We start from the raw sequence: 25,202 nt of genomic DNA on the forward strand, positions 1-25,202 counted from the left end.
ACTCGCACTATAACCCTGATAAAGTAGACGAGATAGTGCGAGATATAGTACGCGCACAGCTGTAAAGCTGTCCGGTACGCTGCACGCTGGTTGTTGGCCGCGAGGAAACTGTTGCATTGTACCGCAATATCTTCTAATCAACATCATACTGAATGCATTCTTATTATTAACAGTCTCTATAACTTCAATTGATAAGCAAGTTGAATGTAATATTTCAGTTTATTTAACGTAAATGATACAAACTTAATACTTAAGTACCTTATAAAATAAAATAACTAAAACTAAACCTAATAAAAAAAACAAAAAAAAACCCTAAAACCTACCTTCTAAACCTAGTTGAATGTTGTGTTTTGGTTGCAGTTATAGGTATGTTTTTTTTACATACCTGCTTAGGCATAATCGAGAGAAAACATTAATATAAAATTTTAGTAAAAAGATAGAAGAAAATATGAAACTGATGTCACGGTGCCCGGTGTTAAAATAATTATAAAATCATAGATTTAATAATACATAATATATTTATAAATTTTACTATAGTAATATTATAGCTTTATATATATTACATATATACTTATTTATGTATACAGGATCGAACGAGATGGTTGAATTTTGCTTTTGATAGTAGAGACAGAAAGTATTTTCGTTTGTCTTTATCAGACTTACTTTTCATGTCAGTCACTTTTAAACATTTTTAAATGCCAATTTAGTTGAGATTATTTTAATTTAGTTAGAAGATAGATTTTATTCCATTTTTTTGGTACAGTGTTAATTTTCTATTAGTTTGGTTAAACTGAACGAATATTTTAATAAAGATATATTCTAAGTACTATTATAATGTGAAACACAAAACGTGGCATCAATCTTTTTTCATGATTGAGCACGAAATGCGAGCAATAATGTGTCTCCGTTTCAGCTCGGGTAATGTTCCGTATGTGTGTCTAGCTTCACCTTTACCAGTCGCATTTCTCAACCGATTCTGAGCAGGTTCGATTTTTGTCGATTCCGGTTTTGGATAATTTCCAAAAACACTTACTGTGTTTTAAAATACGCGAAGATAGACTCCCAAGGTCTACATCTCTCAGAGCCTCCAATGATGTAATTTAAATAAAACAATATAAATTATTCTGTAAAAGGCGAAGTGCAACAATAAAATTGGAATCAGAAAGACCACATACTCGTAAAATCACAAATCTGTAGCAATTCAATAATTATTTATTTCAAATAACAAAGACCCAAGCAACCTGGGCCGTTACCGTAACGTTAATTATTCATTTATGGTGTTTTGCTATTCACTATGCAACAACAAAAACCGCCACTAAGCGAACATGAATCTTATCTTCTATTACTTAAGAGTGATGGCATTGTTTTTAGCTAAGATTCCTCCATTGCTACGCTTCTACAAACAGGAATGCTTCAGTGGCAATTTTGAACTATATCACAACAGACTACGGTTGATATTGCTTCAAGTGTACGGGGTTGCTACGAGACGGTTTATAGAGTAGAGGCGTTACGGAGCTACGACGTAGCCATTGAACTTGTGATTTACGGCATCGAAATTGAAAATATTCTTTAGTGTAGGTCCTCTGCAGTACGAATAATTAATGCTAGTAAATTTGACTACCATATTTAAATATAAAACAGGCAATTTGACCCACAAAACAAAAACCGCCCCGTGGCAACTTTGAATATTAGGTAACATGTCCAAAGATACATACAAACCAGGAAGTGTCCTAGATTTTATGGTATAATAATAAGTAGATTTCTTTATCTAGTAAAATTTACATACGTAATTATAATTAAGTTACGCAGACGTTAGCGAATAAGTCAGTTTGACACTGCTAATTCAGTCGTGGTAAGGCTACTGTTACAGTGTTCCTAACCGACAATAATTACACTATTCAGCGAACCAACAGTTCTAGCTGCGCTCGCTTTGTAATATCAAGTGACTGTGTCCAATCGAGTCATGCTGCGTATCTGGTATCTGTTGTGAGGATGTCGTGGTTTTGCTGCTATGTCTTACAGGTATTTTCTACTAGTAGGTAATTTCAGGCATATGGTCCATCCATGTCGTAAAATGTATTAGTAGTATTATGCTACTAGGTAGTATATAAATATTTAGCTCGTCTTTAAATCGACCTAACATTGAGCAACTTTCTACGCAATTTACAAAATACTACGACTATGCAAAAAGCAGTAAACTACGAGTAGTAACATTCGTATAACAAAGTCGTTTTTTCAGTAAACAGCTCATTTTGTGCCCGAGGATTTGCCCGCGTGACACACAATAGTTGACTTACTTAGTTAAAGTTATTACTCCGTGTTTCTAACTAAAGTTAAATAAATATCACATTTCCTGCTGGATCTCTAGTATGATAGCAGAAGCGCTTAGAATCTACGATAATAACTAACAGCGCCTGACAGGCTTTATTCCCTCTGTTATGCGATATCAATTGATCACGTCTGCAAATAGTTCCAGAGAGAAATAATGAAATGAAATGATGTAAACACGTTTAATGTAAATAACTATGATTAGAAACATAGTGGAAGGTAGATAACTAGAATCTGGAAAAGACGAAATGAACCGCTATTCCCTTCCCTTCAAAGCCCAAAACCTCCAAAACTCAAATATTTAACCGAATTGAGATGAAGGTACCAATTATTCACAGGTATCTATTTAGTACAATTTTTACCTCCGTAACTCGAAAATGAGGTTTGATCTCTATAACTCGAAAAATAAACGTATTGTTTTACCACCCGTATATCTCGAACTTGTATACTAACAAACCTCTTTAACTCGGAGAAAAGAAAAATACTGTACTTTAATTACCTCTTTAGTACGTTTTTTCACAACTCGAAACCTAAATAAGAAACAAAACACTACATATAAGAACCTCTCTAATTTGATACCATCGAAGAGAAGAAAGACGAGAAATAAGATGAAAATTCGTTAGGACGAACTTTTTGAGAAGGATTATATCAAATAAACAAAGACTAACTATGTATTTTCTAATACTAAGACTATTATTAAATTATACAACGGGACTTAATCGCGTATCTAAGTTTTAAGATAAATCGAATATCGTTAGTGTTGTGTGTCGACAGAGTGACATCCCTAGTGCGCAAAACGTTCAAGCGGATAAACAAGACCAAGTGCGGGTAGTTCGAAAAACTCGCGCGGTTAGACGATGCTGATGTCAACTTAAGCCAGTCTTCTCCGAGACCACGGGGACGTCGAAACGTCGGAGGTAAATCTTAAAACTTAGATACGCGATTAAGTCCCGTTGTATAATTTAATAATGTGTAAAAATCGTGAAAGTTTAAATCAGTACTAAGACTATTATTATTACAAGGGTCTTCCACCAGAGAGAAGTGTTTTAAAATGTAGTGCGGTGACTGCAGTGTGCAGTGGCTGTCGATACTAAAACCAAAAGCCTGCCATACTAGCCTCAAAACAGACGTTAGCGGCAATCGCCTAATTTTGCCGGAAGCTCTTGGGCGATATTTAATAAGTAAACAAATGAAGCCCGGCCGCCATTTTGCAACAATTTGGTGTAGACTTCCGCCGGATGCAGCCGCCCGTGGTAGCCTGATAACAGTATAACGCTGCAAATTATGGACGCTGCTTATTGGTTGGAATTTGATAATGATATTTAATTTTGGGTTGTTTTTAATGTATTTTTGCGTAAAATTTTCAATTTAATGACAATCAAGTCAAAATGATATTTAGTTTATACGCTTCCTATAAAAGTCTTATTTAACACGTGCACTGCCAGATAAAAAGTTAAAGAGTACGTCCAAAAATCATGCCATGTATATAGGCGCCCGCTACGCGGGTTAGCGAGGTCACAACGATCAACACAGTGCCTAGTGTATGCCGAGTGGTCACTAAGCAGGTGCCAGTAGGGCTGTACCAAGTCAAATATGTAGGTACCTAAATATTTTTTTCACTAGTTTCGCCACTACGTGACGCATTTACAAAGAAATTTAATGTAGGTAAGCATAAATAACGTTAAAATAAGTCAATTTTTGAAATCGAGCTATTGGAAGCGGCTCCAAAAGGTTCTCGAATTACCATTAGGTAGGTTGTAAAACATACATACAGAATACCAAATAGATTTCGTAATTTACTACAAAAAAAAATTACTACAAACAAAACTTATTAATTATTGTTTAAATAATACAATAATTAGGTAAATATTCTTTGCTGGAGTCAACCCTACTAGCCATGGCGATGTGTATGTGCGCCCGCTAGGTGGGCTCTTTGGCGTAGCTTGTTGTTATCTACAGCAACAACCTCGTCTAGTGGGCTGTCTGGCACAGAATGTGTTAAGATTTGATGTTTTGATCAAATCTCGAGTCACTATTTATGTCCGATTTATAATCTAATACCTTTAAACGAGCAATTCTTGTTTATATATATATTTCGGGGATCTCGGAAACGGCTCTAACGATTTTGATGAAATTTGCTATATGGGGGTTTTTGGGGGCGAAAAATAGATCTCTGGGAAAACGCGCATTTTCGAGTTTTTTTATGTTTTCCGAGCGAAGCTCGGTCACCCAGATATTCATAATTATATTATACTTACACAATATAAGGTGTTGGCAACACTAAGGTTCAACATATTGTGCATTTTAAGTCATCTATCATTCTACGAGTATCATTTTGAATCTCAGGATCTGTTATTGGGTCCTGGGACGAATTGCGCTAGAAACTATTTCGCTAACACATTACGTTACGTCAGATACGTCAAATTCATTCGTTTTAGAATTCTATTTGCAAAGATTGCCCGTGCGATCTAAATAATTGCACCGCTTAGCACCGCATCGCGGATTAATGGGTCAGCCGTCCACCGCCCGCGTCATAAGTCACCAGTCCGCGGCGCCTAAACGAGTAATTGACGTTATAAATGACCACTCGGCCCGTGCAAGCTACGCGAATTAATTACTGGACAGCAGGAATGTCTGCGAGGTAAGCAATAGATAAGTTATCAATTCGAGTAACGGCCTTAATTTGTATGCTATTTATTTGAAGCTTTTTTTGTTTATTACTTTAAGTTACATTTTGGAATAATACGTGTAACCCATACAGCGCTGAGAAGATGAAATATTAGCACCCTAACAAAATTATCTCCTAACACGTATTTTATCAGTTTAAGAAAATAAGTATGGTACAAACAATGAAAATGATTCGGGCTTTTAATTTCACATTGTAATATAAAAGTGCTGACACTGAAAATTATTGAGAAATCTATAATACGTATATTTAAATCTTCTTTGATTTATTACTATTGAAGAGAATATCCTATTGCACAAATATAAACTTGCCATCTTTTGGATTCGAAGTACAAATAGAGAAGGGACGATGTTCTGGAACATTGCTTTTTAATTGTAGCCGGTGGACAAAGCCCATTAATAACTTTAACGCTGGTATGAAATTATAAGGTATCTACCTAAATGTTATTTATTCGACACCTCGGTCTGCATAGCAAATTGGTTGTTTGTGGGGTATAAAACTGAATTATTGGTACGTTTTGTTACACAGCATAATCGTAATATCTAACATCTCTATAAATAATAATCTCAAAAATAGCTGAAAATTGTAAGAAGTTCTCCTGATTTAGCAATGTACAAGTAGAAGTAGTAAATACATCCTATACTTATTCGATTTCAACATATCATTTCGTGTCAGTTCAAGACACGACGATAATTTGAATAGCGTACATACCTACACTGTTATTTTCCTAAACAAACTAATGATGTTCTTAAAATGAGAAAATCTGCGCTTTAGCATTATTAAATTGTAAAACGGGACTTAATCGCGTAATTAACGGAGTCCTCGAAACGTCGAAGGTAAATTTTAAAACTTAAATACCTACGTGATTAAGTCCCGTTTTTCAATTTACTAGTGTAAAAACCGTGAAACTTTAAATCAGTGTTCTGCGCATTAGCGTTTCAATTAAAACCAAAACTAACGGAAAAGTGATATACAATATCACTAAAGTCCATTTATATCCTTACCGCATTTACGGGGTTAACGTAGAAAGCTTTGCATGTAACAGTCAAGTCGATGCAGATAATTGACAGATTGAGTGAGAATACCCCAGCAGTTCTCCCTATTCTACCCTCCAAGCCTCCAACTATTGAAACTAACCCCGTCCCTTTCAAACGCATGCGCGCGAGAGTGATAACAACTAAAACCCATCCATATGTTGTTGGATATTCAATGTTGAACAATAATGATCTCTATCTCGTGTGCTTTTTTAAGGCTGGTACCAAATTTCGTGTTATAAACGGAAGGAAATAACGTCCTGTTTAGAATCAGACGCGATATTAAATACGTTTTTAGGGTTCCGTACCCAAAGGGTAAAAACGGGACCCTATTACTAAGACTCCGCTGTCCGTCCGTCCGTCCGTCCGTCCGTCCGTCTGTCACCAGGCTGTATCTCACGAACCGTGACAGCTAGACAGTTGAAATTTTCACAGATGATGTATTTCTGTTGCCGCTATAACAACAAATACTAAAGACAGAATAAAATAAAGATTTAAGTGGGGCTCCCATACAACAAACGTGATTTTTGACCGAAGTTAAGCAACGTCGGGCGGGGTCAGTACTTGGATGGGTGACCGTTTTTTTGCTTGTTTTGCTCTATTTTTTGTTGATGGTGCGGAACCCTCCGTACGCGAGTCCGACTCGCACTTGGCCGGTTTTTTTCAACAATAATGCGTTCCATTTTGAGTGCTCATTTTGTTGGTGTGGGGGCGTCTACCTTTATCCGCCAAAGAGCCGAGTTGGTTAAGGTGATCGAACAATTACAAGATAATAAAACAATTTATGTAGACGGATTATATTATGTAAAAAATGAATTTAAAATACATACATCCCAACATTCTGAGCAGCACTCGTGGAAAACGTGTAAACAGAAAGGATAGATAGAACACATCTCTGTCTAAAGAACAGTCGTAAAACTAAAATAAAAATCAAGTCTAATTTTATACATGCCACCTGAATAGAGAATAAAATAAGTACATACTAAAGTAAAAAATAAATATAAATTGATTATAAATATGTCCATAAATTATTATTAAGTTTGACACTTACATAATTTAAGTAAGGTTTTATAACTCCTTCATTTATGCTGTATATTAATTATTTTACAGTTATTTTGCTTCAAAAATCTATTATCCCAACCACTGCCACCATGAAAGATTAACCTTTGCAAATTCGATAGGCAAAACTCATTGCACCGGCATAGTCCCCTCGGAATGTTTTGTTTAGAAATATTGTTTTGGGACACGTGTGGATCCCATTTACAGTAAGTACAATAAACAAAGGTCATAAGTTACATCCTAATCTTTGCAAAATACAACCTTATTTTGTGTGACAGGGATCACTTACATTTTATGTGCATCTACAACCGTTCTAATGGGTAGGCCATAAAATCTACTTTAGGCTGCATCGAGTGTTCTGTAGAACTATACGTGCTGAACTTCAACATTGAGTTAGAAGGGCGTTGATATTAGAATAGCTAGAGATCAGGTTTATTCGTCAATTTACTTTTTTTTTCCTAATATTAACCTTTTTGACGCTGTGTCAAACACAAAAGCTGTCTCTCAGACGCCACGTCACCGAAGTGTCAAAACTGAAATTGAACTTTATGCCTATGCACCTAGGTCTATGTTGCTCTGTGGTCTATGACCGATTAATACGTCTTAGGCGTTGGAACTGCGGTGTGTATATATCGGTCATTGGCGTCCAAAAGGTTAAAGAAAAAACGATTGTTAAACATTTAACTCAGACGAATGGTAAGAAAAATATCTTGTAAGTAGGTGTACTTACTTCATTTATGAAATACTTATTGTTAAATACTTATTTAATTTGCTCAGACAGGACGAAAATATAACAGGCAGTTTTTTATTCATATGTCTTAACTCAATATTTCGACGCTTGATTACGATTTCATACTTTCCTAATTATTACCTGGTAACTCCAGCCTATCTCAGCTATATTTCATGGGGAAAATGAAAAATGAAGCATTGTTATGTAAAACCGCGGGGTGGTACTATAAGAGGTGTATAAATTTGAAAATTATTCCTAAAGCGGGCAGATACGCTTTTATCATTGCGAGTGTTTTCTGTGGTTTTCTCCATTGTCTGGCATTTTTGTCAGACTTTGTGCGGAGGAAATTATGGTCGCTGTTATTATTAATCGATGAGAGATGGCAGCATAAAATGAGAAATGTCTTATTAGGTACTTAAAATTATTCATCTTGGCAAGATATGGCATTTTTGTAGATATTTGTGAATGTTCACAAAATACGTAGACTTATCTACACGACTTTACGACTCTCAGTACATCTAGCGCGCAGCAATGAATTACGAGTGAGATGCTAAAATACATTGATTCTCAGTGCAATTTCGAGCGCGCCAATCAGCGTTAGCGATCTTATCATACGTAATATGAATATCAAACAAAGCCTTAACTAATTTAAAACCAAAATACCGTTAACTGTGTAGGTATCAAACGATACACTTACTTAGCGCAGTATAAATGTTGCTAGTTTTAAGCATAAGCAACTATATGTGTCCCATAAAAATTCACTTCAGTATTCTTCAATACACGAGCTGTTTGGAATGCCCCCTGTCTCTTATGCAGCTCATACTTCGCATATGCCTTGCAAGACTGTAGAGTATAGGTACAAGTCGAGTTAATGATGTAAGAAATATGAGAACGCTTCCGCACCCTCCAATATTGCTGAAACGATGCAGTGCAGCGTTTCGACACGGAGTAATAATAATAACTAGCGGATGGTGTATCATAGTATGCGGTTTTTGTTTCATTTCTAGGTATAAGAAAATAAGATAACATTTATTGTAAAATACTTAATAGGTATATTGTGTTTCATAGTTAACATTTTTTGACTACATCAATTGTGAATCGCGGCTGTATGCCAAATGGGTTTTTTCGATGGACGTCATTACTTGTATTTTTTATTTTATCATATATTTATTTTAACTGAATAATATATTTATTTCCTCGCAAGCGTGATGACTGATGACAAGCTTTGTATGCAACTCAGAAAATTGTAATAATAATGTTAAAACTGCCAGAACCGCTGCCTTGTTACACCACACATTCATTGACTTTGCGCTTGCGCAAAATACGAAGAAAAGAAAGTAAAATATCTATGACATTTAAACATTTCATCAACTAATAATAAAAATAAGAATATAAAACTACGGAACCGGCGGACTTCGATAGTAGCACTAAGGTAGTTTTGGAAGTTTTATACATTTATTTGCTAGTATGTACACATTCATAAACTCAAGCCTTGCGTGGTAAAAACTAACAAATCAGAAAGAAAAAAGCCTTAGCGGCCAATAACTATAGCAGTCACCCTACGAGTAGATCTAATGTTCCAACATCTTGGACAAATATGCACACATACCTAAGTTACATATTTGACATTTTATTACTGTATGTACTTGCATTATTACATTGCAGATTGCGCTGCGCTTTATTAATACAACGAGCGTCTCAGGGTGAAAATTTGCGGCGTCGATACAATTTGCTAGTGATTCTGTGCTCGAGGTCGGGTTGCAGCATTGTAAGGTTGCCTGCCAACAGTTATTTGCTATTTGATTGATTTTTTATGGCTTCGAAGTTAATTCAAATTTACGAGGGGTATTCAAAATATTCTCGGTATGAGAATGAAAACAAACAAGTACGAAAAGTTTGATATTTTTATTTTTCAATATACTCCCCCCCTATGTTCATACACTTAAAAGATCGATCAATTATTTTTTTTAATCCCTCGTAAAAATATTTTTTATCTTTCGTGTAAAAATGCTCCTCCACTGCCGCCTTCAATGCTTCATCGTCAGAAAATTTATTTCCACGCAGATCCTTTTTAAGATTGGGGAGCAAAAAGAAGTCGCTGGGGGCTAAGTCCGGACTATACGGTGGGTGAGTAACAGTTTTAAACCCACATTCAACAATAGCTGCCTTGGCAATATGAGCAGTATGGACGGGGGCGTTGTCATGCAGAAGCAGAATACCTTTGGTTAACTTTCCTCGCCTCTTTTCTTTAATTACATCCTTTAATTGACGTAGAATGTTAGCGTAGTACTGTCCTGTGATATTTACACCTTTTTCTTTATAATCGATTAGTAATACTCCTTCACAATCCCAAAATATCGTGGCCATGACCTTGCCAGCTGAAGGGATGACCTTGAACTTCTTGGGATGAGCTTCAGCTCCATGCAGTGGCACATTAAGGGTTCACCCTTAATGTGCCACTGCATGGACTCTTGTTTACTCTCTGGGTCATAATGATGAACCCAGGTTTCATCTCCAGTAACTATTCTTTGCAGCACCTCATCAGGATTTTCACCACACAGGTCAATAAAATCGGAACAACAAGCTACACGCATGTCTTTTTGAAGCCGAGTCAGCATTCGCGGAACCCATCTTGCACTTACTTTTGACATATTAAGATGGTCATGTATAATATCATGTACGGTACCAATAGAGAGATTGGTTACTTGTGCTATAGATTTTACCTTCACTCGACCATCTTCCAATATAAGTTTTTCCACTTTATCAATATTTTCTTGTGAAGTAGCTACTACAGGCCGGCCAGGTCTAGGGTCATCTTCAATACTCTCCCTTCCGCGTTTAAACTCGCTTGACCACTTTTGAATGGTAAATAAAGAAGGAGCAGACTCACGGTAAACACAATCCATTTCCTCTTTTATGGCTTTTTGATTTTTACCCTGTTTTGTCAAGAATTTTATCACGCATCGATGTTCTAATTTAGTTAACATTGTCAATTCGCACATGATGTTCATGTTTGTTCAGCAATTGCAGAAAAACAAAAGACTATCTCGGTTCGAATTATACTTTTTTTTAATGTCAATGAATAAACCTTAGCGGCCAGTAACGAAAGAAATTTTAGAAGAGGTCGTAAGATATCAATACCGAGAATATTTTGAACGCCCCTCGTACCAAACGGCTTTATTACCTACATACAAATCAATTCGTACCACGCTTCGTGAATTCTGTATTCTGGGTTTTAATGACATTAAATATAATTATATAGCTTTCTGCAATGATTAAGTGATATTGGGATGGATGAGTTTTGGATATCAAATAATAAATCACTCTGTCTTACTTAGATGTAGATATTCAGCTGTCAAAGTAAAGTATTTTTTTCTCGTGTAAAATGGAGAGGAAAGTGGAATGCGGTTAAAATAATTATTAATTACTCAAGTGTACATACCTAACACAAATCGACACCCGCCAAGGTCCAAAGTTAACTATGTTAACAAATTAGTGTAATTATGTTGGTCGGTCCGCCGGGTGTAATTTTCGTTGTACGGACCTTTGTGAAACTGTACACTGCGAGGGGACCGCGCCCCAACAACCACATAATATGGTTGCGTTGCGAGCGGTTCAACTGATTTTTAATACCAATCACTAACTAATTTCGTATATCCTATATTTTCATATTTCGTATATCCTACCAACCACATGCTATTGATCCAAGAAGTAAAGGAGGTGTAAAAAGAGAGAACATAGTATTTTGGTTTTATTGCGGGCAAGCTAACAATGCATACAATAAAATAAAGAGTATTAAGTAAAAAAAAAAAATCACGAAGACCAATCCAAAAATGGAATTTGAGTAAAGTCCAATTAAAAATATATAATATTTTTGTTGTAGTTGTATTTTATATGAATATTGTAGTTAGAAATACTAGCGATTAATACCTATTACCTGACGACGGCGGATACTGTAGAACACAGTTGGCTACAAATATCGGTAACGTGCATGTTCAGACATTTTTGAGCATCTTGGCCGCTTCTATATATTTGATGGCGACTTTACAACAAAAAATCTTTACAGTACATATGGGGCTACTTTTCCGCACTAGTGCGTAAAATAGCACTTTTCGTGCGTATGTCGAAACTTTAAAGTGCCATATGTACTGTAAAACGTTGTTCGATACACGTGCGAATAGGTAATTCGCAACTCGTGTCGATTTAAAACACTCCCTTCGGTCGTGTTTTAATTTATCGCCACTCGTTTCGAATTTCCTCTTTTTCGCACTTGTATCGAAAATAACTATTACTGCACAAGTGCGGTAATTAGCACTGTACATGTCTATGTCAAAAATATAAAGAGTCATATGTACGATCACATACTTTAATTGTTGATCCATCTCAGGTTCAAGTTAATTTGGTTTTCAATACTATGCTAATTGGGTTTCTAATACCCTAAATGACTCAACAATTCAAGTCCGTGACGTGAACTAATCTGTACTATAAAACGTTGTACGATACACGTGCAAATACGTAATTCGCAAGTTTACAACTCGTGTCTTCTTTTTGCAACTCAAGTCATTAATAAATAAATGATTTTGTAACCCAGCTTTGTTGTAAAAATACGAATATTATAATGATGCATTTTACTCACTTAGGTTTGACCTTTCACGAATCATGACTCACGTGAGAACTTTACATTAAAAAAAAAACATTTATTTCAAGCTTTCGCTCATATCACAAAAAAATAAAAAATAGTCCCGATATTTGGTATAGATATTCTATACAAATTTCCAAAATATTATAAGTACCTATCTAACCGACCTAAGAACAAGAAACTACTGATTCTACGAAAATTAGATAAATCATTCTTACTGATAATGTGCATAATCACTGTCGGAGGTAAATGCTACTGTATAGTATGGCATCCACCTGAAACAAAAGAAAGGACACATTAGGTAAGTACTACGTTTGGGTAATATAACCATACAATTTAAGAAAAACCCAGTGTGTGTGTAACGCCTAAATTGAAGTATATAATTTTTAGGGTTCCGTACCCAAAGGGTAAAAAACGGGACCCTATTACTAAGACTCCGCTGTCCGTCTATCTGTCTGTCACCAGGCTGTAACTCATGTACCGTGATAGCTAGACAGTTAAAATTTTCACAGATGATGTGTTTCTGTTGCCGCTATAACAAAATCTTTGGATGTAGTTTTGTTTCTTTTTTAAAATAAGAGTATGTTTCCAATGAGCTAACTTAAAGTTTTAAGGCACTTTCCCTCCAGGGCCCATACATTTTTTTCACGCTGTATATACTCGTAGGTATATAATATAAGTATTAATGACAGTAATTAACGCCTCCAAATTATTAGACATCAATTCAATCATTTAGCTCCAAAAGAAAGCGCACCAAAAGAGGATCCAATATTCTGGCTTAATTCAGCTATTGATGGTAACGAATTATTGCATAAGCGTCTGAATTAAATACAACTGTATATTTAATACAGGTTTTCACGAAGTTTTATTTTGGTATTTTTGCCGAGTTTTTGTGCGTTACTAATTCATAGGACAAACTTCATACATACATGTATTGTTAGTATTAGTAGGGCTCTTGGGTCGTTGGGTGATTTTATATCCCCGTTCCTGCCTTGGTTTAACTTCCGTCAGCTCAACACTAGCCTGTTTTGCTGTCATTAAGTCGACAAGGTGCGGATTAATGAATTATTAATGATAAGTCGCCATGTTGATTTCGTATTCGGTTTAATTTTCATTTGATTGTGGGTGCCGGCTTGTTTGAGCCTTCCAATTTACTAATTCTGCTGGTTAATTACGAATACACCCATATTAGTAGTGTGCGCCTGAATGAAAGCATTCATTACGTTCTATTAATAACAAAGTAAGTTTGAATAATTTTTAATGATAATATACGAACGTCTTTTTGGCTTTAAAACTAAAGTCAAAATATCTGGTCATGAAAGAGAAAGTTAACATTGTGTCGTTTCAGAGGGCCTAGCCAATATGACAATCGTTGAAAGATAACGCCAATCGAAACTTAAATGATGTACGGAAATAGAGTCTGGCTAGCCAAATATTGTTGACAGATATTTCCTTATTGTATCACCAATTGTCTATGATTTAAAAAAAAACTAAAAGTCAGTTGTCAATTTATGTCATTTATTCAAATTGTGTGCGGTTTATAAGGGGTTTATTTTAAATGATATTAATAATGTCTCTACTGAGTGAGGACCGCAAACTACTATTTAAGTTCGTAAATAATTACGACAATGGGTAAAGTCGACGTGTAGCGTTTTATAACGAAAAACTGCAATGTTTACAAGTCGTAAGCAAATGTAAACAAATCAGGAGGTTGGTGTTCTATAAATACATATTTAGTATTTAGCATATTTGGCATAGTACTTTTGTAATTTTTTTGTGATGGATTAATATTACGGTATTATCGAGCTGGGTCTTTTTTATTTACACTACGTTTCATTTTTCGCCTTGTTACAATGGTATATGATGAGAAAGTGTAAACATATGTGTTTATCGTTGACTTTACTTTACTTAGTAGTAGAAATTATGTGAGCTGACTTTGAGTGCACGTCAACGCATATTTAACTTCTAGTATCAAAACTATAATTCCTACTATACAAAGTGTGACCAGCCCAAGATTTTTTAATTTCCAGACAAAAATGTGTGTAATATTTCAGTAGCCAGACTCTAGTCACGTTACTTTTCGTAGAATCTGTCACTTTTCGGGATTTCTCGATGAACGATTCTCATCTTAAACTGTCAAGGAGAACGCCAATGAAAGAAATACCTTATTATTTTAATATATTTTTAGATACAATATTAAAGCGACTAAGCTAATGAGAGGATATCTACGATAGAAAACACGAAACGTTATGTAAAATACTAGAAGGTTAGGATCAATCGTTCGTCTACATAGCAATATAATTCAACCCGTTACCAGTTCCACCGTTCCCACGAGAAAAGGTAAAATAGTGCTCGCAATAACTCAGCATCTGAAGATTTGCGGAAATTTATAAGCGTTCCGGTGATAAATCTAAATTCACTTTTTAAACGCACTTATATATCACCCCTATGTTAAGTTAAAATTTGTTGGACTAGAATAAATTTAGTTTAGTAAGGAAAATACATTTAGTAAGTCTAGATAGAGAAAACGTAAGGCCCTTAAGTTGTGCAGATTAACTCGTAGTTAACTTAACCAAAAAATTAGCAGTGAACATTTGCTTATGCGTATAAATATTTCTTTTTTCTTGCACTTCTGAGAGAAAATCAAAACATAACTCGATGTGAAGAATGAAGATGGATTGCCAGACTCTTCTCTCTACTTCATCGGCCATTCCTTATTTCCCGGCTGCTATAGTAATGTATCTACTCTAAGGAATACTCGTAAGTTTATGCCAAAACTTTCATTATTGAAAACACACTTATTTATTGCCGACTGTATCTCGAGGGGTGTAATAGGTAGCCACCGAAATAGAATAGAATAGTATAATTTAATATGGTTATTATAAATAATTTTACTAAGATAATTTTTTATTATTTATTTTATATTTATTCACCCGCTTAAAAATAAATCGCGATTTGTCAAGAGGTAGTTAAACAACAAATAAGAAAGTTTTAATGTAAATATTGAGTATTTCATATTAGTATTTCATACACACTGACACAAATATGTAATAAAAAATATTTACAGCCACCGCATTAAAACTCTTGTGGAAAAAGTTAGGGCAGTTATTTATAATTTTTCACGTGGAAAAATACCAGACCACCGAATGGGACGGTTCTTGGGCAATTTTATTATGATCTATTGATTCTCTTCTGTTCATAAAGGTTCCTCCGCCCCCCTCGCGAAAGTTTGCCAACTCGGAATTATGTCGAGTTTGCTCCCTCGTATAAAAGTTATTTTACTACTCTTCTAAGAGTTTAAGTAAGGCTTGAGGATGGGCAAATAAAAATTGGTCGCTTGTGCGTGGGAGCAAAGTCGCTTGCGAATGATGATGATTTTCGTTTCCATTCAGATATAGGTATTTAAGCCTTAATCTGTTAAATATAATAAGCAATACCTTTTGCTTTTAACAGATTACTCGTATATCATATCCAAATTATAATCCCCCAGTGCAAACAATGCACTATTAAAAATGTTTAACGATATGTTCAAAGATAATAAATACCTAGTAATTAATAGATACCTATGCATATGTTATGAAGAAATCTGTTTTTAGCTCCTAATTTTTACAATAATCAAAAAATTATAAAAAGTCAAACGTAGGGGCATAGCTGTGGTTAATATACATCAAATTATGTAAAAATATTTTTCATAATGTCAATATCCAGAGAGGAAAATGTAAAAAGATAAACTTCAATAACTTACAAAATCATTATATTAGGTAGGCATACAACGTCATTCATGTACTTAAATGATGAAACGTTACTACTAAACTGTGTATTCATGCAAAATGCAACTTACGTAAATAATAGAGGAAAGTTTGCAACCACGAGGAAGACAGCTTTCACAGCGGAAAATAAGGCAAAATCATAAAACATTTAACTCGGTTTATAATGAACATTAGCAATTTAAATGACGTCTTTAATAACTATCACCTGCCAAACTAATTTCAGGTTTGTGAGGATCGGGTAGCGAATTTTAACACATTCACTGCCCCCGACGCACATGTGCGTCCACCGTGGTACAAGTTTGTTCCTAGGTCACACCCCTTGGCAGTGAATGCGTTAAGATGAAATTAACGTCTTAGTTGATAAATTCTGTGGTGTATGGTGTGGTGGTGGAGTGTGTGTGGTTTTGAGTAGGCAAACATAATGCACGCAAAAAAATACACCGGTAAGGCCGTAATGGCCGTAATTGAGTCTTATTTCGTCCACATTTAATTGACTCCATTGTGGTACGAAAATTAATTATATTGTTTAGTATTGTATTTATTTCATTAAGCTTACAGATTACGTGAACATGCTTGCTCATGCGTGCAAGGATGTTCACGTCATCTGTAAGCTTCATGAATTAGTTGAAAATTGACTATTTTTCGTAACACGATGAAATAGATTAAATTGAGACTAATTACAGTTCTTACTATAATATCATTATCATACATATATCTTTTTTGCAATTCACTTTTAGGACCAAGCTTTTCACTTGTTACATGTGATTGTTAAAGCGTATTTATGCTCATTATCAAGTTATCAAACCCTCTGACAAATAATATTACTCGGGGCTAACTTTATCAGCCAGTCGTCATGGCGTCCAATTTCCAGCCGGTATTCGATATCCGCATACCTGGAAAATCGACAAATTACTTTCATTAACTCGTATGTTATTTAAACTTGTTATTGGAATAGTGACCTTACGTTGCCCAAATTAAGATTATAATTTCAATTCAGTGTAAACAGCGATATACGCCATTCAGAAATTAAGCTGTTCAAATACCTATAAGCCGCACGAATACAATAATCGTTTCATAATCCAGTTACATTTCAATTCACGCACAACCCTAGCCGGTCGAACGCTTAAATTATGCTAAATTTGATTTTATTCATTGATGATTAAAATTTTGTTCGCGTGTTCTGGGCAGTTAATCAGGATTAAATTCGGGGTGAAAAGGTTTTTGTTGCATGTACTAATAATATACTAGTTAGTAATAAAATTATTTGGATATATGTTTAGTTTCAACATGTTTGGTTCTCCTGATAAACAAAGGATTACAAAATATTTGGATAGAGTATGCATTAAAAGAACTTCGAACTCTCAAGTTACCCCTCGATTGTTTCGACCAATCCCGTGAGCGTTGGCAACTCGTTGCGAATAATTAAATTCCGTCGCCGTGGCATTTCGTTATTCCGTTATTATTATTTATTGGTCCGAGTCACCGGGGAAACTTGGTTGAGTTTTATGTATATTTTCATTTGCACTATTCTTGGCTTAGATTTTATTACGAATTATTTGACCTAGGCACTTACTAAATTAAAATAATCACATGGGTTAAATCATTCATTATAACTACGATTAGGTTTACTTTGTATAAACGTATGTTTGGATAGAAGTTTAAATAGGTAATATTTAATTTTAATATAACGTATTAATAATTTAAAACAACACGCCAAGAATGATCATTAAAACAACACATCTCGGTCTGGTGTCGAAATAGTTTTAGAGTCCCGAAATGTGACCATGAGTAGGTACCCGGAAGTTGCCGGACAGACCCAAGTGCTGAACTTCACCCGTTTGGAGGATTTGTGTTAGAAGCGTTCATATACCCCAGTGGAACTTTATTTGATAATTTATTGGGGTATCCATAGAATATCAGACTTAATACAGTATATAGTTTACATTTGGGCATATATGTGACGCACAAAGGAACACTCACTGTTTAGCATCTTACATCTTTAAGAGTTACAGTAGGTACTTAGAAATTACTAATTTTGGTTTAACAATTGATACAGGTATGAAGTATTAGAAACTAATTTTGATAATTGAGACGTTAACGTGTAAATAGTTATAAAAGTACTGAGTTGAGTTTATGATCTCCTTACCACGCATATAATTATTTCGGTGGACATATTGGCCAATAAGTAAAAATTACACGGGATCCAGTTATTTCAAAGCTGAACAAAATATCTCCTAAAGACTTTTTTATTGGATACAAATAAAACACGTGGTATTCTGGGAGCATTATAAAACATATGTACACTGAAACTGTTCTTTTACCTAAACATTCTGTCGTTTATAAATCATATTACAAATAAGGTACCTAATTTTTAAACTAATAAAACTTTCCAAATTAGGTACTTATCCAAAGAAACTGGTTTTATTATCCAGTTTTTAGGGTTCCGTAGCCAAATGGCAAAAAACGGAACCCTTATAGATTCGTCATGTCTGTCTGTCTGTCTGTCTGTCCGTCTGTCCGTCTGTCCGTCTGTCCGTCTGTCTGTCCGTCCGTATGTCACAGCCACTTTTCTCCGAAACTATAAGAACTATACTGTTCAAACTTGGTAAGTAGATGTATTCTGTGAACCGCATTAAGATTTTCACACAAAAATAGAAAAAAAAAACAATAAATTTTTGGGGTTCCCCATACTTCGAACTGAAACTAAAAATTTTTTTTTTCATCAAACCCATACGTGTGGGGTCTATGGATAGGTCTTCAAAAATGATATTGAGGTTTCTAATATCATTTTTTTCTAAACTGAATAGTTTGCGCGAGAGACACTTCCAAAGTGGTAAAATGTGTGTCGCCCCCCCTGTAACTTCTAAAATAAGAGAATGATAAAACAAAAAAAATATATGATGCACATTACCATGTAAACTTCCACCGAAAATTGGTTTGAACGAGATCTAGTAAGTAGTTTTTTTTTATACGTCATAAATCGCCTAAATACGGAACCCTTCATGGGCGAGTCCGACTCGCACTGGGCCGCTTTTTTTTAGTAAATGTTCGCCATTACATTACTACATAGGAAATAATATGGGAATGAAGCTATAAAATAAAGGCATCACTTGACCGTTGTAAATTCCGTGGAATTGTACAAGTATATGAGAGCAACGCAGTGTACTATCCAAGTAAGTAGGACGACGCTGTAATAGTCTCACGTCAGAACAAACGCACGTTATTTTCAATAAAGTCTCGATTCGCCTGCTTCTTCTTATTTGTCCATCGCTAGCCGTCGGCGACTCGATTAAACTTTAACATATCCATGTCCGTACCTTTAAGACTACCACCAAGAACCCTCGAGCCATGCACAGCGATGTAATAAAATCCTTTCAAATGTACCTTGAGAGAGACGTCATATTGATGGCGTTCTATTTGCCCAACACGCTTCGGGCCTCAACGAATAGCAGCAGGGATTTTTATTTTATAAAATAGAGATTTGAATGTTATGTGTTTATGAAGATAACACTTTAACCATAAAATAGTATGACATATGTCCCTTTGAGGACAAGCCTGAATGCAGCATGCGTTGATGTTTATATGGAAATCATTATCATAAAAGACTTGTTTTTACTCTTTAGAAATGTTAAATCATTTAATATTGAAATAATGTTTGTAATCGTGGAAGCACAGCATGTGGCATCTGCCTGCGTACACTAACAAATTAGAATTCTCTCAAACAATAACATTAAACCATTTTAATTTAGAACTGAACCGGCTCATTACTCCAGCGCGATTGTATTTCAAGTCAACAAAACGTCTAATGAAACAAAAGGCTATTCTTACAGTTTGCGAATATAAATTTAATTACAGAACTCCGACCAAGTTTATTGCCGTTTAGGAAGAATACTGTGTTACCATGGGTATTGCATTACCTACACAATATTAAAAATCATAACATTGTAAATCAGAGCCATACAGTTATTAACTAATCTCATTATTGCGGTCGATAAGAAAGCACAGACAGTGAATCTGCAATGTACGTTTTGTGAATGTATCTGTCGCTGTGAAATTCGTTTTGACGACAAATCTTATTAATATGACATTAAAAGGTATCGCAACATGTATATGGATTAGGTTTATAATACCTGGGCCATTTTATTTAAAGTTGTCCCCTACACTTTTTTTCAAAATTGGGATTTTTTATGTTATTTCTACTCAGAATCATGAGCTCTTTTGATCCTAATAGGAGAAAAAAAGTGTCCCAAGATTTCCATACATTTTTCGATCTTTCCATTCCGAAACCGCCATACAAAGTCTATGTAAAAATGGTAACGGAATGGGAAAATACCTTAGGACCCTTTTTTTCCTATTAGGATAGAAAGAGCTCGTGATTCTGAGTAGAAATAACATATAAATTCACAAATTAAAAAAAAAGTGTAGGGGACATCTTCAAATAAAATGGCCCACCTACCCAAAACTTCTTCGTCGATATGAAATTATTGATATTGGTAAAGAGAACCATCACAGGAAATGCAACACCATTCCCTGTGATAATTCCCATTAACGAAAAGAAACGAAAAAATACTGTAACGATACTGTTTTTCCATTAGTCCTTAAAGTATGTGGGTTATTACAAGGCCTTATCACTACATAGTATAAAACAAAGTAGCTTCCCGCTGTCTGTCTGTCTGTCTGTATACTTACATCTTTAAAACTACTGTTAATAGATAGAGTGACTCAAAAGGAAGGTTTATGTATAATTTGTTAACCCGTGCGAAGCCGGGGCGGGTCGCTAGTAATAATTATATTGAATATGACTTTTTGTTTAATGTTAATGAGCAGGAAAGCAGTTATATAAGACTCTGGGGGCCCGATTCGGATTTTGAACTAGATATCTATTAGACATCACCAAGATATGTCAGTGTCAAACAAGTGTCAAAAGTGACGTTTTTGTTTGAAGAAACGTCACTTTTGACACTTGTTTGACACTGACATATCTTAGTGATGTCTAATAGATATCTACTATTTGACTTATCTTAAAGTTCGAATATGGCTGTGGTGCTGCTGTATCCAGTGACCTTCAAAACAGTAATATTGGTAAGTAGTGGAAATTATAATTCAATTAAATTATTTATTAATATGAAACGCCAAGTACAAATTAAAGGCACATTTATTTGTCTATTTGTATAGTAACACCATTGCCTGACGAAACGCATTTGTTTGACTCAACTGTCAGTCCGTAAGTGCTAATTGCCAAGATGCCAAGATAACAAGTTACAAGTAAAGCACTTCGTCATGTCACTGACAAAGCGTCTCATATTCACATGTTAAATTAAAACGTTATGCTGGAAATAAATCTCATCACGCACATTTATCTCAATAAATAAACGACTATCAGCAGTTAATGATAAGGTTCAATTTTGAAATGTGCGGTGGATTGAGATACGCAAATGTCTTACTGTTTATGTTGCTTGCGGGGTAACTGCAAACGACAGTCGTTACGTCGTGTTAAACGTCCTCCACTTATTGTATAAGTACCTCATTTTAACTCGAGTCAAGTTACTACATACGAAAGGTGATAGCCGTTGATTAACTTGAAAAAAATTGATTGGCCATACATATACCATTAATAATATATGTTGTATAATTAATTATTATATATGTTGTCATCATAAAAAAATTCCATATCATCGCAGAATTCATCAAAAATGTTACGTTTTACTGAATATATAATACCAATATTTTTGACTGAATCAGTGTTGATATACTTAGCCATTTTATATTATTATTATTTTTATAGGTTAATATCACTGTTAACAATTTTAAATATAAAAAAATAGCTTATAATGTAAGTATAGTGTTTACTCCATCAAACTTTAGAGAATTAATAGCGAGATTCCGAGGTTGCACCGCAACTATGCAAATCATGGTGTCAAAGTTTGGTAAAGTAACATAGGCCTCGCCGATATGGCGTAGCGTCGTAGTATATAAACTGTAGCTGTGAGCACCCGCGGCTCGTAGCACCTGCTACGATACTTGCATAACAAGTCGGCTTGATTTTGAGATTGTTTTAAAATTCTAAGGAGGATTTATTTGCAATTTCTTCATTAAGCCTTTAAGGGGCCTGTGTTGAGGCTGTTTGATTAACCAAGGTTTCTACTTTATGACGTTAGTGATTTAACTTTGATTTTTTTATATATTTTTGTGTATTGTCCGTGAGTAAAAAATAAAGCGCGCGTCTGATCTACAAGGGTCAAACTACGGACGAGGAGGGCGTTAATTATTTATAAGACCCTTATTTTAAGTTAATATTATTGATTTTAAGTATATTTATAGTGCGTTTTTATTCATTTGTAACGGGACCGAACCGAATATAAATAATTTATGTCAAATAAAAAGATATTAAATCTGCTTAAATTTTTTTTGTTCATTATTGCAGTCGATATGAAAGCAATACCTATTAATTACATTGATGAAAATGTTAATTACCTACAAATAAATTATGTACCTACATATTATTAATCCAATCAAACGGATGTCCTTCAAACAAACTTCCTTTTAAAAAGCTAATTATCTACTTTTATCAACACATTTTTTACAATGTTTTGCTGTAGTGCCATAAACAAACGAGAATTACCCGCATCGAATTCCAAATACCCAAACCACACTCGAAACAACATCACATAAATTTCCACGCTTTCACATCGACTCCACAAAAACACAAACAAAAAAGCCATATACCCGATAAATAACCTAAGCAACCCCAATGACACGAGCCAAATTGATATTTAAACAACATTAAATGCTTGTATTAGGAAACCCTTCAGCATTTCTTTGGTTTATATTTTTTAACCGACTTCCAAATCTCAAAGAAGGAGGTTATCAATTCGGTTGTATGTTTTTTTTTATTTTTTTTTTATGTTTGTTACTCCATATCTCCGTCATTACTGGACCGATTTTGAAAATTCTTTTTTTGATTGTATGTATATGCATACAGATTGGTCCCGTTTTTGTCAAAACCCAGTTCTGATGATGGGATCCATGAGGAATCGAGGGAACTCCTCAAATCTTAAAGGCATACATATAGTGATTTTTGTGTTTTTATCAACAAATCAAGCATATACATTCAGAAACGTGACATTTGATGAAGTGGAACTGCTGATGATGATCAGAACAGAACTCTTCAACGACGCATAGTTCACGTTTGGCGATTTGTCCTCTTCGTTATGTTTGTTAAGCAAGTTAAGTTTTTAAGTCACATTTTTGTCAAACTCGAGTTCTGATGATGGGATCCATGAGGAATCGAGGGAACTCCTCAAATCTTAAAGGTGTGCGTATAGAGATTTTTGTATTTTCATCAGAAAATCAAGCATTTTTATTAAAAACTGTCGCATTTGATGAAGCGGAACTGCTGATGATATCAGAACAGAACTCTTCAACGACCCATAGTTCACGTTTGGCGATTTGTCCTCTTCGTTATGTTTGTTAAGCAAGTTTAGTTTTTAAGCCACATTTCTGTCAAGCTCGAGTTCTGATGATGAGATCCATAAGGAATCGAGGGAACTCCTCAAATCTTAAAGGCATACATATAGTGATTGTTGTGTTTTAATCAACAAATCAAGCATATACATTTAAAAAGTAACATTTGAGGAAGTGTAACTGCTGATGATGACCAGAACGAAACTCTTTAACGACGCATAGCTCGCGTTTGGCGATTTTTTCTTTTCGTTATGTTTGTTAAGCAAGTTAGGTTTTTAAGCCATATTTATGTCAAGCTCAAGTTCTGAACATGGGATCCATGAGAAATCGAGGGAACTCCTCAAATCTTAAAGGCACACGTATAGAATTTTCTGTATTTTCATCATAAAATAAAGCATTAACATTAAAAACTGTCGCATTTGATGAACTGGAATTGCTGATGATGATCAGAACAGAACTCTTCAACGACGCATAGTACATGTTTGGTGATTTCGAATTTCGACTTTGACTTGGACTGGGACCCGGACTCGGATCCAGATCCGGACTCGTACCCGGATCCGGTTCGGACCCGGACCCGGACCTGGAATCGGATTCGGACTCGGACCTGGACTAGACCCGGACTCGGACCCGGACTCGGACACAGACCCGGACCTTGACACAGAAAACCACTATGATACCTAAACTAAATAAACCACTATGATTACCTACCATAAAATGTAGGTATAAAGTATGATGAGGCCAAACCCCTCCCGCTCAAACCCCCGTACACCGCACCGCATGCGCCGTTAAGTGGGTTAGGTTAGGTTTGAACTGCTATCCTCACAGAACCGAACAAAAGTGGGTTAGGTTAGGTTAGAACTGCGAGCCTTACAGAAACGAAATGCTTCCTTTTCTACATAGCGCACCATCTACAATAATCTTTCACCGGGCCGCATAGAAGTCGGTTTTTTTTTTCTTAAAAATTATCTTCGGTTGTTGTAGAAATTAGTACCTTAGCATCTTGAAATAAAGCTGATACTCGTATCAAAAACGTGGTGTAAAGTACAGTGCCATACATAATAGTTACGAGGGGCGTTCAAAATATTCTCGGTATTGATATCTTACGACCTCTTCTAAAATTTCTTTCGTTACTGGCCGCTAAGGTTTATTCATTGACATTAAAAAAAAGTATAATTCGAACCGAGATAGTCTTTTGTTTTTCTGCAATTGCTGAACAAACATGAACATCCTGTGCGAATTGACAATGTTAACTAAATTAGAACATCGATGCGTGATAAAATTCTTGACAAAACAGGGTAAAAATCAAAAAACCATAAAAGAGGAAATGGATTGTGTTTACCGTGAGTCTGCTCCTTCTTTATCTACCATTCAAAAGTGGTCAAGCGAGTTTAAACGCGGAAGGGAGAGTATTGAAGATGACCCTAGACCTGGCCGGCCTGTAGTAGCTACTTCACAAGAAAATATTGATAAAGTGGAAAAACTTATATTGGAA

General features: G+C 35.1%; 2 protein-coding genes across 12 annotated transcripts in view; one reads left to right on the plus strand and one right to left on the minus strand.

The window, feature by feature from the left end:
• Positions 1-25,202, plus strand: part of LOC134649216 (KIF-binding protein-like) — a 287,050-nt gene that overhangs the window by 243,409 nt on the left and 18,439 nt on the right. The gene's annotated exons all lie outside the window — the stretch shown is intronic.
• LOC134649232 (CUGBP Elav-like family member 1) overlaps positions 1-25,202 on the minus strand; it is a 358,172-nt gene that overhangs the window by 192,157 nt on the left and 140,813 nt on the right. For 8 of the 11 annotated variants that reach the window (XM_063503953.1, XM_063503961.1, XM_063503969.1 and 5 more), the window contains one exon: positions 12,695-12,751. The exons of the other annotated variants lie outside the window; for them this stretch is intronic. In XM_063503953.1, coding sequence (XP_063360023.1) covers positions 12,695-12,751 — 57 coding nt within the window. The remainder of the gene's footprint in view (positions 1-12,694; positions 12,752-25,202) is intronic. 11 annotated transcript variants of the gene reach the window in all.

Source organism: Cydia amplana, chromosome 1 (assembly GCF_948474715.1).
Source record: "Cydia amplana chromosome 1, ilCydAmpl1.1, whole genome shotgun sequence".
Classification (NCBI taxonomy): domain Eukaryota; kingdom Metazoa; phylum Arthropoda; class Insecta; order Lepidoptera; family Tortricidae; genus Cydia; species Cydia amplana.